We start from the raw sequence: 18,117 nt of genomic DNA, 5'->3' as shown, positions 1-18,117 counted from the left end.
CACATCACCCGCTCCAACAACCACGACAGCAGTACCAACAACCACAACTGCAGCTCCAACAACCACGACTGCAGCTCCAACAACCACAACACCCGCTCCAACAACCACCACTGCATCGCCAACAACCACAACAGCCGCACCAACAACCACAACTGCAGCTCCAACAACCACGACAGCAGTTCCAACAACCACAACACCCGCTCCAACAACCACGACTGCATCTCCAACAATCACAACAGCTGCACCAACAACCACGACTGCAGCTCCAACAACTGCAGCTCCAACAACCACAACACCCGCTCCAACAACCACCACTGCATCGCCAACAACCACAACAGCCGCACCAACAACCACAACTGCAGCTCCAACAACCACGACAGCAGTTCCAACAACCACAACACCCGCTCCAACAACCACGACTGCATCTCCAACAATCACAACAGCTGCACCAACAACCACGACTGCAGCTCCAACAACTGCAGCTCCAACAACCACAACACCCGCTCCAACAACCACGACTGCATCACCAACAACCACAACAGCCGCACCAACAACCACAACAGCCGCACCAACAACCACAACTGCAGCTGAAACAACCACAACTGCAGCTCCAACAACCACAACATCCCCACCAACAACCACGACTGCAGCTCCAACAACCACAACAGCCGCACCAAAAACCACGACTGCTCCAACAACAGCAGCTCCAACAACCACATCAGCCGCACCAACAACCACGACTGCAGCTCCAACAACTGCAGCTCCAACAACCACGACTGCAGCTCCAACAACCACAACACCTGCTCCAACAACCACGACAGCAGTTTCAACAACCACAACAGCCGCAACAAAAATCACAACTGCAGCTCCAACAACCACGACTACATCTCCAACAACCACAACAGCCGCACCAACAACCACGACTGCAGCTCCAACAACTGCAGCTCCAACAACCACACCACCCGCTCCAACAACCACGACTTCATCTCCAAAAACCACAACAGCCGCACCAACAACCACGACTGCAGCTCCAACAACTGCAGCTCCAACAACCACAACACCCGCTCCAACAACCACGACTGCATCGCCAACAACCACAACAGCCGCACCAACAACCACAACAGCCGCACCAACAACCACAACTGCAGCTGAAACAACCACAAGAGCAGTTCCAACAACCACAACACCCGCTCCAACAACCACGACTGCATCTCCAACAACCACAACAGCCGCACCAACAACCACAACTGCAGCTGAAACAACCACAAGAGCCGCACCAACAACCACAACTGCAGCTCCAACAACTGCAGCTCCAACAACCACGACACCCGCTCCAACAACCACGACTGCATCTCCAACAACCACAACAGGCGCACCAACAACCACGACTGCAGCTCCAACAACTGCAGCTCCAACAACCACAACACCCGCTCCAAAAAGCACAACAGCCACACTAACAACCACGACTGCAGCTCCAACAACCACAACACCCGCTCCAACAACCACGACAGCAGTTCCTACAACCACAACAGCCGCACCAACAACCACAACTGCAGCTCCAACAACCACGACTGCAGCTCCAACAACTGCAGCTCCAACAACCACAACACCCGCTCCAACAACCACGACTGCATCGCCAACAACCACAACAGCCGCACCAACAACCACAACAGCCGCACCAACAACCACAACTGCAGCTGAAACAACCACAAGAGCAGTTCCAACAACCACAACACCCGCTCCAACAACCACGACTGCATCTCCAACAACCACAACAGCCGCACCAACAACCACAACTGCAGCTGAAACAACCACAAGAGCCGCACCAACAACCACAACAGCCGCACCAACAACCACGACTGCAGCTCCAACAACTGCAGCTCCAACAACCACAACAGCCGCACCAACAACCACGACTGCAGCTCCAACAACTGCAGCTCCAACAACCACGACTGCAGCTCGAACAACCACATCACCCGCTCCAACAACCACGACAGCAGTACCAACAACCACAACTGCAGCTCCAACAACCACGACTGCAGCTCCAACAACCACAACACCCGCTCCAACAACCACCACTGCATCGCCAACAACCACAACAGCCGCACCAACAACCACAACTGCAGCTCCAACAACCACGACAGGCGCACCAACAACCACGACTGCAGCTCCAACAACTGCAGCTCCAACAACCACAACACCCGCTCCAAAAAGCACAACAGCCACACTAACAACCACGACTGCAGCTCCAACAACCACAACACCCGCTCCAACAACCACGACAGCAGTACCAACAACCACAACTGCAGCTCCAACAACCACAACACCCGCTCCAACAACCACCACTGCATCGCCAACAACCACAACAGCCGCACCAACAACCACAACTGCAGCTCCAACAACCACGACAGCAGTTCCAACAACCACAACACCCGCTCCAACAACCACGACTGCATCTCCAACAACCACGACTGCAGCTCCAACAACCACAACAGCTGCACCAACAACCACGACTGCAGCTCCAACAACTGCAGCTCCAACAACCACAACAGCCGCACCAACAACCACGACTGCAGCTCCAACAACTGCAGCTCCAACAACCACAACAGCCGCACCAACAACCACGACTGCAGCTCCAACAACTGCAGCTCCAACAACCACGACTGCAGCTCGAACAACCACATCACCCGCTCCAACAACCACGACAGCAGTACCAACAACCACAACTGCAGCTCCAACAACCACAACACCCGCTCCAACAACCACCACTGCATCGCCAACAACCACAACAGCCGCACCAACAACCACAACTGCAGCTCCAACAACCACGACAGCAGTTCCAACAACCACAACACCCGCTCCAACAACCACGACTGCATCTCCAACAATCACAACAGCTGCACCAACAACCACGACTGCAGCTCCAACAACTGCAGCTCCAACAACCACAACACCCGCTCCAACAACCACGACTGCATCGCCAACAACCACAACAGCCGCACCAACAACCACAACAGCCGCACCAACAACCACAACTGCAGCTGAAACAACCACAAGAGCAGTTCCAACAACCACAACACCCGCTCCAACAACCACGACTGCATCTCCAACAACCACAACAGCCGCACCAACAACCACAACTGCAGCTGAAACAACCACAAGAGCCGCACCAACAACCACAACTGCAGCTCCAACAACTGCAGCTCCAACAACCACGACACCCGCTCCAACAACCACGACTGCATCTCCAACAACCACAACAGGCGCACCAACAACCACGACTGCAGCTCCAACAACTGCAGCTCCAACAACCACAACACCCGCTCCAAAAAGCACAACAGCCACACTAACAACCACGACTGCAGCTCCAACAACCACAACACCCGCTCCAACAACCACGACAGCAGTTCCTACAACCACAACAGCCGCACCAACAACCACAACTGCAGCTCCAACAACCACGACTGCAGCTCCAACAACTGCAGCTCCAACAACCACAACACCCGCTCCAACAACCACGACTGCATCGCCAACAACCACAACAGCCGCACCAACAACCACAACAGCCGCACCAACAACCACAACTGCAGCTGAAACAACCACAAGAGCAGTTCCAACAACCACCACTGCATCGCCAACAACCACAACAGCCGCACCAACAACCACAACTGCAGCTCCAACAACCACGACAGCAGTTCCAACAACCACAACACCCGCTCCAACAACCACAACAGCCGCACCAACAACCACAACTGCAGCTCCAACAACCACGACTGCAGCTCCAACAACTGCAGCTCCAACAACCACAACACCCGCTCCAACAACCACGACTGCATCGCCAACAACCACAACAGCCGCACCAACAACCACAACAGCCGCACCAACAACCACGACTGCAGCTCCAACAACCACAACACCCGCTCCAACAACCACCACTGCATCGCCAACAACCACAACAGCCGCACCAACAACCACAACTGCAGCTCCAACAACCACGACAGCAGTTCCAACAACCACAACACCCGCTCCAACAACCACGACTGCATCTCCAACAACCACAACAGCCGCACCAACAACCACAACTGCAGCTCCAACAACTGCAGCTCCAACAACCACAACACCCGCTCCAACAACCACGACAGCAGTTCCTACAACCACAACAGCCGCACCAACAACCACAACTGCAGCTCCAACAACCACGACTGCAGCTCCAACAACCATAACATCGGCTCTATCAACCACGACAGCAGTTCCAACAACCACGACAGCAGTTCGAACAACCACAACAGCTGCACCAACAATCACAACTGCAGCTCCAACAACTGCAGTTCCAACAACCACAACAGCCGCACCAACAACCACGACTGCAGCTCCAACAACCACAACTACAGCTTCAATATCAACAACCACTGTACATACAACCACAACAGCTGCACCAACAACCACAACAGGTGCACCAACAACCACGACTGTATCTCCAACAACTGCAGCTCCAATGACCACAACAGCCGCACCAACAACAACATCAGCCGTACCAACAACCACAAGTGCAGCTCCAACAACCACAATAGCCGCACCGACAACCACAACTACAGCTCCTACATCATCAACTACCATACCAACAACCACGACTGCAGCTCCAACAACCACAACAGCTGCACCAACAACCACAACTACAGCTCCAACAACCACAACAGCCGCACCAACAACTACGACTGTAGCTCCAACAACCACAACAAGTGCACCAACAACCACAACACCAGCTCCAACAACCACGACTGCAGCTCCAACAACCACAACAGCCGCTCCAACAACGTCAACAGCCACTCCAACTACCACAACTACAGCTCCTACATCAACAACTAGTGTACCAACAACCACGAACGCAGCTCCAACATCAACCACGACATCTGCACCAACCACAACGACTAAATATGTTGTTTTCCGATCCATAGCAAGCAGTTTTACAAGTGACCTGTCAGATTCGTCCTCTGAAGCTTTTAGAAAGCGATCTGCATCAATCAAGAATCAGGTAATTTTTCACTTTTGTCTAATGCAACACTGCTTGCCTACTTTGTGGAAAGCAAAAACACAAACACAAAATACTTTTTGAAATAACCAAAAACAAGTCAACTTCATAACCTTTGCTTCCAACCTTTTAAAACTTTAAAAGTTTGTTTTTTTCTAAGCTTTATACATCGAGTGCTTTTAAGCTTATTGGTCTGGAGTCTTTTTTTTACTGGTGGCAAAGCAGTTTATATTTGAACAAAGATTTTCAGTGATGAAGTTTAACAAACGCAGATACATATTCTCTTTCACTCAACTGTCTACTGTCTTTTGCATCTCAAACTCATGCATTGAACCTCACTTTATTGCATTTATTCAACATTAAACACATTGCATTTCTCTCCCTGAGTTAGGAAGAAACACTTCAAAAATGCGTGCAGAATTTTAAGTACTATAATTTAAAAGGCTTTGAACCTCTGACACACAAAAAAATCCACATGCATGGTTTATACAAAACGGTAGCACAGTGGACTCTTGGTAAGCGCTATTTCGTCCTTGCAAAATAAGTTTGACTCTGGGATCTTTTTGTGTGGAAATTGCATGTTCTCTTTATTTAAACATGGGTTCTTTCCAAGGACTCTGGCATACAACAGTCTAAAGACATTTTAGGGAGATTACTTGGTAATTCTAAATTACCCATACCATTGTATCTTGAAAGGTTTCACAGCTTTTGACTTGTTTCATATTTTGTCATTTTACAGCCTCATTTCATATGGATTATATATCATTTTCACTTCAAAGTTCTACAAACAATACCTGCTTATGTCAAAATGAAAGAGGTTTCTAAGTATTCACAGTCTTTCGCATGTGTCTATTTGAGTGTAAATGGTAGTCTTCCTCTTTGTGATAGCCATGTGACAAGCTGGCACGTGGCTAACACAGATCTGGTTGTTGTTGGGTATACCTTGCCTCTCATGCTATTGTAGCTGGAAAAAGTGCATGGATGGTTTCTGGAAATTCTGATCAAGTTTTCAAGATTGAGTTCAAAATGCAAGATTCTTTATTCGTCATATGCATAGTTATACAAGTATAACATGCAGTGAAAGTTAACCTCGGCTTTTGCAAAAGCGGGATGCGAGGAAGAAGATTGCATATTATATACATTAGGTGAATGTGCAGTAGAAGCATTGTATGCAGCAAGCAGGTGAATTCTGTAAATTAAGTGAATTAAATAAGAATAGACAATATGAACATATTCAAAATTAAAAAAGAATTTTAAATGTACATTTGGCCGGTGTAGAAGCTTCTCTTGAGTCTCTCTGTCCTTGCCCGGATGATGCCGAACATTCTGCCGGATTTCGGAAGTTGGAACAGTTTGTTGCCAGGATGGGATGGGTCCTTCAGTATCTGCACTGCTTTTGTCCGGCATCTCCTGGTGTAGGTCTCCTAAAGTGGAGGGAGAGCAATCCTGCAGCAGCGTTCTGCTGTACGGATCACTCTCTGAAGAGCTTTTTGGTCCTTAACACAGCTGTTCCCAAACCAGGACGTGATGGTCTTGCCAACGTTCAGCTGGAGATGGTTATCCTGGCACCATGATGCCAGATTCTTCACTTCATACATGTAGGCCACCTCATCGTTGCTGGAGATGGCGCCCAACTCCACTGTGTCATCAGCAAACTTCACAATGGTGTTGGAGCCATGGGTGGCCACGAGGACACGTTGCTGTGGTGCTCCTGTAGCGATGGTGATGCTGTTAGAGACGCATCTGCCCACCCTCACCACCTGAGTTCTGCCAGTGAGGAAGTCCAACACCTATGCACACAGACAGCTGTTGAGTCGTAGATCCCTCAGCTTTATGAACAGTCTGCTGGGCACTATTTTGTTAAACACTGAACTGTAATCAACAAACAGCATTCTCACATAGTTACCCTGTTTCTTGTCCACGTGGCTGAGCGTAGTGTGAAGGATGTTGCCGATGGCATCCTCTGTGGATCTGTTAGGACAGTAGGCAAACTGATGCGGATCTGTGGTGTCTGGGATGGAGGAGGAGATTGTGTTCTTCAGCAGCCTCTCGAACACCTTTATTACTTCATTACTGGCCGGTAATCCTTCAGGGATGAGGGTTTGCAGTTCTTGGGCACAGGGATGATGGTGGATCTCTTGAAGCAAGGGGGGAACACAAATCTTGCCAGGGACTCGTTGAAGATGGAAGTGAACACATGTGCTAGCTGGTTAGCACAGCAGACGGCCAGTGATGATGTCTGGCCCCGCCGCTTTCCTTGTGTTCAGTCTCCTCAGCGCCGCTTGGACGTCGTGCTCCGCGATGTTGATCACCAATCTCTCGGTTGTCAGGGGGTAGTTAGCATTACCCACTTGCCTGACCTTGTTAAGGGTGTAGATCTGGTTCAGCTCGTTGGTGAATGCAGTCGGCATTGATCAGCGCAGTGTCCCTGGCTTTGTAGTTCGTAATGGTGCATAGTCCGTGCCACATACTCCGTGTGTCGCCCTGGTGGAAGCGAGACTCCACACGCTCCTGATACTGGCGTTTGGCATCTCTCATCGTATCAAGCCGCATTGTAGGCACTCATATCACCAGTGGTGATCCCCCCTCGTCGGACACGAGACATGCTGGTAGAAGTTCAGCATGACTTTTCCGAGATTCCCTTTATTAAAGTCTCCTGCTACAATGAGGGCTGTGCCCGGGTCCTTGTTTTGAAACGAACTCAGCACATCAGAACTCAGCACATCATGTAGTTCGGACAAAGCCATGCCGATGCCCGCTTGGGGTGGGATGTAGACCAACATGGCGGTGACCGAGGTGAACTCACGGGGCAGATAGAAAGGGCGTCACTTAATGTTCAAGAATTCCAGAAGTGTAGAGCAGCCGCTGGAGAGAGTAGAAATGCTCCTGGCATCACACCACTTTCTGTTTACCATGAAACACACTCCACCACCTTTGGTTTTGTTTGACTCAGCCGTTCTGTCCGCACAGAGCACAAAGAATGAATCTGACAGAGTTGTGGTCTAGTCCGGCACGGTGGGGGTCAGCCAATTCTCCGTCAGCACACAATGTTGCAGTACCTTATGTCATGTTGGAAGGTGACTCTTGCTCTTAGGTCATCGAGCTTGTTTTCCAGCGATTGTACGTTGGCCAGTAGGATGCTGGGCAGTGGTGCGTGATGCGCCTGCTGTCTTAGTCTGTTTTGAATGCCAGCGCGTTTCTCCCGGCGCTTATTTGTTCTACGCCTCGGGTGAGTGGCTCGTCCTTTGTTGTTGATTGCGCTGCGTAGTATCTCAGGCGGCCAGGATGGGTCGGGTTTAAAAGTGTCCAAGATCAAATGTGCAACCTTGTCATCGATGTTTACAAGTGATCTGCTATCGTAGATTATAAAACTAGAGGATTTTGGGATGTAAACCAGACCAAAAAATAATATAATATAATATAATATAATATAATATAATATAATATAATATAATATAATATAATATAATATAATAATAACGACTAAAAAGGTGCATAGTCTAAGCGGAGCGGTCAGGAAGGCATCTGGACGTGGCCACGCCATCTTTGACTAAAAAATTGATAGAATATTGTTGTTTTTCATATGCCTATTTGATTTTCCTTTGCCTCACTGTAACAATGACTCTCACCATCAGCAAGAGACTTCATATTTACATTAAACACAACTGAATTGAGTTTCTTGGCATAGGGCTCCAAAAAATTAGTTTCTCAAGTGGCTCATTTAACAAAGAAAAAAAAAGAAATTGTATTGCTGATCTTAAAGGACAGATTAAGCCAGACCTTCCCAAAGTGTGGGGCCCGCCCCCTAGGGGGGACGCAGAGCCATTGCAGGGGGGGTGTGGTATGAAAAGGGAAAAAAACAAAAACAACATTTGGACACTGCTAGCACGGGGCGCCTACATAAACGCAAAACAGGAGATGAAGCATAGCTGAATATATTTCCAAACCAACTTCATTGTAAACCAAAGACTAGAAAATATGGTGAAGCATATGTTCCCTTTGGTTTCACCTGCACAAGTGGTAGGTCTCCCCTGCAGAATTGGTTTTTCCTTCGTCGGGAGCACGCACTGGGCTCTTCCAATCACGGACAAACAGTATCCCACATTCTTGATTTTTGGTTCACAAACACTTGTTGTAATGACTACATTTTGGAGATGTTAGCTCTTTATACAGTAAAGTTACAGTGGGATACAAATAATATCAGGCTGATCCTGCCACAATTTGTTCTCCCTGTCTAAATCATGGACAAACAGTATCCCACAGTTGTTTATGTTTTTAGACCCATTTTGCAAAGAGAGGCATTTTTTGAAAAATGAATTGATAGCAATGTTGAATATTATTATACAGGAAAAAAACAACTACATGTAAAATAATTACACCGTGACGCCTCTGCCTTTCTAAATAGAGGGACAGTAACTGCGTGTGTATATGTAAGCGTGTAAAACCTGAAGATAGAGACAAAATACTGTTAATCTGACTGTCTGCCATTCTGCAATTCATCTCATGTAAACAATAACGTGGCACACAGCGTGACGTGAAAAAAGGCACCTTTAACGTTGGCGTTAAAGGCACATACCTTTGACGTTGCGTGACGAACTCTGTATTCCTTGTCAACACATAAACGCAAAAAAGGAGTTTTAAAAAATCTCAGTTTTCGGTGATTCGAAACGCCGTTTACGTGTGGACGAAACAGCTGCGTTTTCAAAAATCCCCCTGTAGGTGTGGACGTATGGTAAAAAAGATAGTAGTTTATTTTCTTACTACCTGTAATGTATTGCAGATTGCTGGTATTTGCTTAATTGTTCACTAAATGTTTGAGGTGTGAAATAAGACACAATGGAGCAAAATATGGGTGTGTGTGTGGTTGGAGGATGTGTTTGTGCGCACGGAGGGGGGGGGGCGAACATTTTTCTTGTTAAACAAAGGGGGGGCTAGCAAAAAAAGTTTGGGAACCACTGGGTTAAGCCATGAGACATCACGAGGAAAAAAAACTTCATATAGCGAGTCCTGTTTTTGGAGTAAACCATCAAAACTACTCACTATAGAGGGAAAGTTCTTAGATTTCCTCTTTTAATATGTCTCCTTTTTTGATATTTTCCTGCACAATTTGTCACTTACACAAACAGATAAACATTGTTTTAAGAAAATCGCTTTGTGACTGCAGATTGAACCTGCTTACAAAGAGGAATTTCGTTCGTTTCGCTCCTTGGCTGTTGTCAACTTCAGGTAATTTCATTATTTTGACATTTGATGTTAAGAGCACCAACAACCACGACTGCAGCTCCAACAACCACAACTGCATCTCCAACAACCACAACAGCCGCACCAACAACCACAAGACCCGCCCCAATAACCACGACTGCATCTCCAACAACCACAACAGCACCAACAAAAACCACAACAGCCGCACCAACAACCACTACTGCAGCTCCAACAACCACAACTGCAGCACCAACAACCATGACTGCAGCTCCAACAACCACAACAGCCGCACAAACAACCACTACTGCAGCTCCAACAACCACAACAGTCGCTCCAACAACTGCAGCTCCAACAACCACAACAGCCGCACCCACAACCACGAATGCAGCTCCAACAACCACAACAGCCGCACCCACAACCACAACTGCAGCTCCAACAACCACAACAGCCGCACCAACAACCACAACTGCAGCTCCAACAACCACAACTGCAACTCCAACAACCACAACAGCCGCACCAACAACCACGACTGCAGCTCCAACAACCGCAACAGCCGCACCAACAACAACAACAGCCGCACCCACAACCACAACTGCAGCTCCAACAACCACAACAGCCGCACCAACAACCACAACAGCCACACCAACAACCACAACTGAAACTCCAACAACCACTACACCCGCGCCAACAACCACAACAGCCGCACCCACAACCACGAATGCAGCTCCAACAACCACAACTGCAGCTCCAACAACCACAACTGCAACTCCAGCAACCACAACAGCAGCAACAACAACCACGACTGCAGCTCCAACAACCACTACACCCGCGCCAACAACCACAACAGCCGCACCCACAACCACGAATGCAGCTCCAACAACCACGACTGCAGCTCCAACAACCACTACACCCGCTCCAACAACCACAACAGCCGCAACAACAGCCGAACCCACAACAACGACTGCAGCTCCAACAACCACAACTGCGGCTCCAAAAACCACAACAGGCGCACCCACAACCACGACAGCAGCTCCAACAACCACGACTGCAGCTCCAACAACCACAACAGCCGCACCAACAACCACGACTGCAGCTCCAACAACCGCAACAGCCGCACCAACAACAACAACAGCCGCACCCACAACCACAACAGCCGCACCCACAACCACGACTGCAGCTCCAACAACCACTACAACCGCTCCAACAACCACAACAGCCGCACCAACAACCACAACTGCAGCTCCAACAACCACGACTGCAGCTCCAACAACCACAACAGCCGCACCCAAAACCACGACTGCAGCTCCAACAACCGCAACAACCGCACCAACAACCACGACTGCAGCTCCAACAACCACAACAGCCGCACCAACAACCACTACAACCGCTCCAACAACCACAACAGTCGCACCAACAACCACGACTGCAGCTCCAACAACCACAACAGCCGCACCAACAACCACTACAACCGCTCCAACAACCACAACAGTCGCACCAACAACCACAACTGCAGCTCCAACAACCACAACAGCAGCACCAACAACCACAACAGCCGCACCCACAACCACGACTGCAGCTCCAACAACAACAACAGCCGCACCAACAACCACGACTGAAGCCACAACAACCACGACTGCATCTCCAACAACCACAACATCCGCACCAACAACCACGACTACAGCTCCAACAACCATAACAGCTGCACCAACAACCACAACAGCACCAACAACAACCACAACAGCCGCACCAACAACCACTACTGCAGCTCCAACAACCACGACTGCAGCACCAACAACGACAACATCCGCACCAACAACCACAACAGCACCAACAACAACCACAACAGCCGCACCAACAACCACTACTGCAGCTCCAACAACCACAACTGCAGCACCAACAACCACGACTGCAGCTCCAACAACCACAACTGCATCTCCAACAACCACAACAGCCGCACCAACAACCACAAGACCCGCCCCAATAACCACAACTGCATCTCCAACAACCACAACAGCCGCGCCAACAACCACAAGACCCGCCCCAATAACCACGACTGCATCTCCAACAACCACAACAGCACCAACAACAACCACAACAGCCGCACCAACAACCACTACTGCAGCTCCAACAACCACTACTGCAGCTCCAACAACCACAACTGCAGCACCAACAACCACAACACCCGCTCCGACAACCACAACAGCTGCACCAACAACAACGACACCTGCACCAACCACAACGACTAGATATGTTGTTTTCCGATCCATAGCAGGCACTTTTACAAGTGACCTGTCAGAATCGTTGTCTGAAGCTTTTACAAACCGAGCTGCAACAATCAAGAATCAGGTAATTTTTCACTGCTGTCTAGACTGTTGTCTAACGCTGCTTGACTACTCTGTGGAAAGCAATATCAAGGTTAATTCTTAGGAATACCCATTAAAACACAAAATACTTTTTTAAAAAAACCAAAAACAAGTCAACTACTTAACCTTTGCTTCCAACCTTTTAAAGTTTTTTTTTCTAAGCTTTATACATCGAGTGTTTTTGAGCTTGTTTGTCTGGAGTCTGTTTTTACCGGTGGTATGTCTGTGAAGGTTCTCAGTCATCCAGGTCATCGTAGTCAAAGGAGCTTGCAAAGAAAAGCGTCTGGACTTCTTTAAGTTTTTTGAAGACGTTTTTACTGGTGGCAAAGCACTTTATATTTGAACAAAGATTTTCAGTGATGAAGTTTAACAAACGCAGATACATATTCTCTTTCACTCAACTGTCTACTGTCTTTTGCATCTCAAACTCATGCATTGAACCTCACTTTATTGCATTTATTCAACATTAAACACATTGCATTTCTCTCCCTGAGTTAGGAAGAAACACTTCAAAAATGCGTGCAGAATTTTAAGTACTATAATTTAAAAGGCTTTGAACCTCTGACACACAAAAAAATCCACATGCATGGTTTATACAAAACGGTAGCACAGTGGACTCTTGGTAAGCGCTATTTCGTCCTTGCAAAATAAGTTTGACTCTGGGATCTTTTTGTGTGGAAATTGCATGTTCTCTTTATTTAAACATGGGTTCTTTCCAAGGACTCTGGCATACAACAGTCTAAAGACATTTTAGGGAGATTACTTGGTAATTCTAAATTACCCATACCATTGTATCTTGAAAGGTTTCACAGCTTTTGACTTGTTTCATATTTTGTCATTTTACAGCCTCATTTCATATGGATTATATATCATTTTCACTTCAAAGTTCTACAAACAATACCTGCTTATGTCAAAATGAAAGAGGTTTCTAAGTATTCACAGTCTTTCGCATGTGTCTATTTGAGTGTAAATGGTAGTCTTCCTCTTTGTGATAGCCATGTGACAAGCTGGCACGTGGCTAACACAGATCTGGTTGTTGTTGGGTATACCTTGCCTCTCATGCTATTGTAGCTGGAAAAAGTGCATGGATAGTTTCTGGATTAAAAAATTGACAAAATATTCTTGTTTTACATTAAACACAACTGAATTGAGCTTCTTGGCATAGGGCTACAAAAAATTTGTTTCTCAAGTGGCTCATTTAAAAAAAGGGAAAAAAAGGAATGATATTGCTGATCTTAACGGACAGGTTAAGTCATGATGTATCACAAGGATAAAAACTTCATATCGCAAGTCCTGTCTTTGGACTGAACCATCAAAACTACTCACTACAGAGGGAAAGTTCTTAGATTTCCTCTTTTAATATGTCTCCTTTTTTGATATTTTGCTGCACAATTTGTCACTTTTACAAACAGATAAACATTGTTTTAAGAAAATCGTTTTGTGACTGCAGATTGAACCTGCTTACAAAAAGGCATTTCGTTCGTTTCGCTCCTTGGCCGTTGTCAACTTCAGGTAATTTCATTATTTTGACATTTGATGTTAAGAGCACTGACCTAAAGCCCTAAATTTTCAAAAACTATAATTTTTGTTTCATTTAAAGGAAGGGATCAGTCATCAACACCATGGAGCTTCAATTTGTGTCACCGGTTCCAAATGACACTGAAATTAGAGATGTTTTGAGCAATCAAGCCTCAAATGTGACAGGTTTTGACATTGACACAACCTCCATCACTGTCAGTGATACTTATCCAACTATGACAACTACAGCTCCAACTACAGATATAACAGCGACGACTGTACCTCCAACGACCACGACTGCAGCTCCAACCATCACAACAGCCGCTCCAACAACCACAACAGCCGCTCCAACAACCACAACAGCCGCACCCACAACCACGAATGCAGCTCCAACAACCACAACAGCAGCACCAACAACCACAACAGCAGCACCAACAACCATGACTGCAGCTCCAACAACCACAACAGCCGCACAAACAACCACTACTGCAGCTCCAACAACCACAACAGTCGCTCCAACAACTGCAGCTCCAACAACCACAACAGCAGCACCAACAACCACAACAGCAGCACCAACAACCACAACAGCGACACCAACAACCACAACTGAAACTCCAACAACCACTACACCCGCGCCAACAACCACAACAGCCGCACCCACAACCACGAATGCAGCTCCAACAACCACAACAGCCGCACCCACAACCACAACTGCAGCTCCAACAACCACAACAGCCGCACCAACAACCACAACTGCAGCTCCAACAACCACAACTGCAACTCCAACAACCACAACAGCCGCACCAACAACCACGACTGCAGCTCCAACAACCGCAACAGCCGCACCAACAACAACAACAGCCGCACCAACAACCACAACTGAAACTCCAACAACCACTACACCCGCGCCAACAACCACAACAGCCGCACCCACAACCACGAATGCAGCTCCAACAACCACAACAGCCGCACAAACAACCACAACTTCAGCTCCAACAACCACAACTTCAGCTCCAACAACCACAACAGCCGCACCCACAGCCACGACTGCAGCTCCAACAACCACAACAGCCACACCAACAACCACTACTGCAGCTCCAACAACAACAACAACAGCCGCACCCACAACCACAACTGCAGCTCCAACAACCACAACAGCCGCACCAACAACCACAACTGCAGCTCCAACAACCACTACACCCGCTCCAACAACCACAACAGCCGCAACAACAGCCGCACCCACAACAACGACTGCAGCTCCAACAACCACGACTGCAGCTCCAACAACCACAACAGCCGCACCAACAACAACACCAGCCGCACCCACAACCACAACTGCAGCTCCAACAACCACAACAGCCGCACCAACAACCACAACTGCAGCTCCAACAACCACAACAGCCGCACCAACAACAACACCAGCCGCACCCACAACCACAACTGCAGCTCCAACAACCACAACAGCCGCACCAACAACCACAACAGCCACACCAACAACCACAACTGAAACTCCAACAACCACTACACCCGCGCCAACAACCACAACAGCCGCACCCACAACCACGAATGCAGCTCCAACAACCACAACAGCCGCACAAACAACCACAACTTCAGCTCCAACAACCACAACTTCAGCTCCAACAACCACAACAGCCGCACCCACAGCCACGACTGCAGCTCCAACAACCACAACAGCCGCACAAACAACCACAACTTCAGCTCCAACAACCACAACTTCAGCTCCAACAACCACAACAGCCGCACCCACAGCCACGACTGCAGCTCCAACAACCACAACAGCCACACCAACAACCACTACTGCAGCTCCAACAACAACAACAACAGCCGCACCCACAACCACGACTGCAGCTCCAACAACCACAACAGCCGCACCAACAACCACAACTGCAGCTCCAACAACCACAACTGCAACTCCAGCAACCACAACAGCAGCAACAACAACCACGACTGCAGCTCCAACAACCACTACACCCGCTCCAACAACCACAACAGCCGCAACAACAGCCGCACCCACAACAACGACTGCAGCTCCAACAACCACAACTGCGGCTCCAAAAACCACAACAGGCGCACCCACAACCACGACAGCAGCTCCAACAACCACGACTGCAGCTCCAACAACCACAACAGCCGCACCAACAACCACGACTGCAGCTCCAACAACCGCAACAGCCGCACCAACAACAACAACAGCCGCACCCACAACCACAACAGCCGCACCCACAACCACGACTGCAGCTCCGACAACCACTACAACCGCTCCAACAACCACAACAGTCGCACCAACAACCACGACTGCAGCTCCAACAACCACAACAGCCGCACCAACAACCACTACAACCGCTCCAACAACCACAACAGTCGCACCAACAACCACGACTGCAGCTCCAACAACCACAACTGCGGCTCCAAAAACCACAACAGGCGCACCCACAACCACGACAGCAGCTCCAACAACCACGACTGCAGCTCCAACAACCACAACAGCCGCACCAACAACCACGACTGCAGCTCCAACAACCGCAACAGCCGCACCAACAACAACAACAGCCGCACCCACAACCACAACTGCAGCTCCAACAACCACAACAGCCGCACCAACAACCACAACAGCCACACCAACAACCACAACTGAAACTCCAACAACCACTACACCCGCGCCAACAACCACAACAGCCGCACCCACAACCACGAATGCAGCTCCAACAACCACAACAGCCGCACAAACAACCACAACTTCAGCTCCAACAACCACAACTTCAGCTCCAACAACCACAACAGCCGCACCCACAGCCACGACTGCAGCTCCAACAACCACAACAGCCACACCAACAACCACTACTGCAGCTCCAACAACAACAACAACAGCCGCACCCACAACCACAACTGCAGCTCCAACAACCACAACAGCCGCACCAACAACCACAACTGCAGCTCCAACAACCACAACTGCAACTCCAGCAACCACAACAGCAGCAACAACAACCACAACAGCCGCACCCACAACCACGAATGCAGCTCCAACAACCACAACAGCCGCACAAACAACCACTACAACCGCTCCAACAACCACAACAGTCGCACCAACAACCACAACTGCAGCTCCAACAACCACAACAGCCACACCAACAACCACTACTGCAGCTCCAACAACAACAACAACAGCCGCACCCACAACCACAACTGCAGCTCCAACAACCACAACAGCCGCACCAACAACCACAACTGCAGCTCCAACAACCACAACTGCAACTCCAGCAACCACAACAGCAGCAACAACAACCACGACTGCAGCTCCAACAACCACTACACCCGCTCCAACAACCACGACAGCAGCTCCAACAACCACGACTGCAGCTCCAACAACCACAACAGCCGCACCAACAACCACGACTGCAGCTCCAACAACCGCAACAGCCGCACCAACAACAACAACAGCCGCACCCACAACCACAACTGCAGCTCCAACAACCACAACAGCCGCACCAACAACCACAACAGCCACACCAACAACCACAACTGAAACTCCAACAACCACTACACCCGCGCCAACAACCACAACAGCCGCACCCACAACCACGAATGCAGCTCCAACAACCACAACAGCCGCACAAACAACCACAACTTCAGCTCCAACAACCACAACTTCAGCTCCAACAACCACAACAGCCGCACCCACAGCCACGACTGCAGCTCCAACAACCACAACAGCCACACCAACAACCACTACTGCAGCTCCAACAACAACAACAACAGCCGCACCCACAACCACAACTGCAGCTCCAACAACCACAACAGCCGCACCAACAACCACAACTGCAGCTCCAACAACCACAACTGCAACTCCAGCAACCACAACAGCAGCAACAACAACCACAACAGCCGCACCCACAACCACGAATGCAGCTCCAACAACCACAACAGCCGCACAAACAACCACAACTTCAGCTCCAACAACCACAACTTCAGCTCCAACAACCACAA

The 18,117-nt window shown here is 48.9% G+C and overlaps 1 protein-coding gene across 1 annotated transcript in view; it reads left to right on the top strand.

The window, feature by feature from the left end:
- Positions 1 to 18,117, top strand: part of LOC146675090 (uncharacterized) — a 40,455-nt gene that overhangs the window by 8,417 nt on the left and 13,921 nt on the right. The window contains exons 3-15 of the mRNA XM_085401131.1: positions 2,414 to 2,461; positions 3,334 to 3,361; positions 3,591 to 3,652; positions 3,914 to 3,970; positions 4,248 to 4,270; positions 4,371 to 4,411; positions 4,509 to 4,633; positions 11,384 to 11,486; positions 11,637 to 11,797; positions 12,371 to 12,577; positions 14,045 to 14,106; positions 14,195 to 14,487; positions 15,577 to 15,767. Of these exons, the coding sequence (XP_085257257.1) occupies positions 2,414 to 2,461; positions 3,334 to 3,361; positions 3,591 to 3,652; positions 3,914 to 3,970; positions 4,248 to 4,270; positions 4,371 to 4,411; positions 4,509 to 4,633; positions 11,384 to 11,486; positions 11,637 to 11,797; positions 12,371 to 12,577; positions 14,045 to 14,106; positions 14,195 to 14,487; positions 15,577 to 15,767 (1,401 nt within the window). The remainder of the gene's footprint in view (positions 1 to 2,413; positions 2,462 to 3,333; positions 3,362 to 3,590; positions 3,653 to 3,913; positions 3,971 to 4,247; positions 4,271 to 4,370; positions 4,412 to 4,508; positions 4,634 to 11,383; positions 11,487 to 11,636; positions 11,798 to 12,370; positions 12,578 to 14,044; positions 14,107 to 14,194; positions 14,488 to 15,576; positions 15,768 to 18,117) is intronic.

This window comes from Rhamphochromis longiceps, linkage group LG3 (genome assembly GCF_057381845.1).
Source record: "Rhamphochromis longiceps isolate RC_006_pf linkage group LG3, R_longiceps_female_GT1.1, whole genome shotgun sequence".
Classification (NCBI taxonomy): domain Eukaryota; kingdom Metazoa; phylum Chordata; class Actinopteri; order Cichliformes; family Cichlidae; genus Rhamphochromis; species Rhamphochromis longiceps.
The sequence above is the reverse complement of the archived record's forward strand: the minus strand, read 5'-3'. Positions and strand labels throughout refer to the sequence as shown.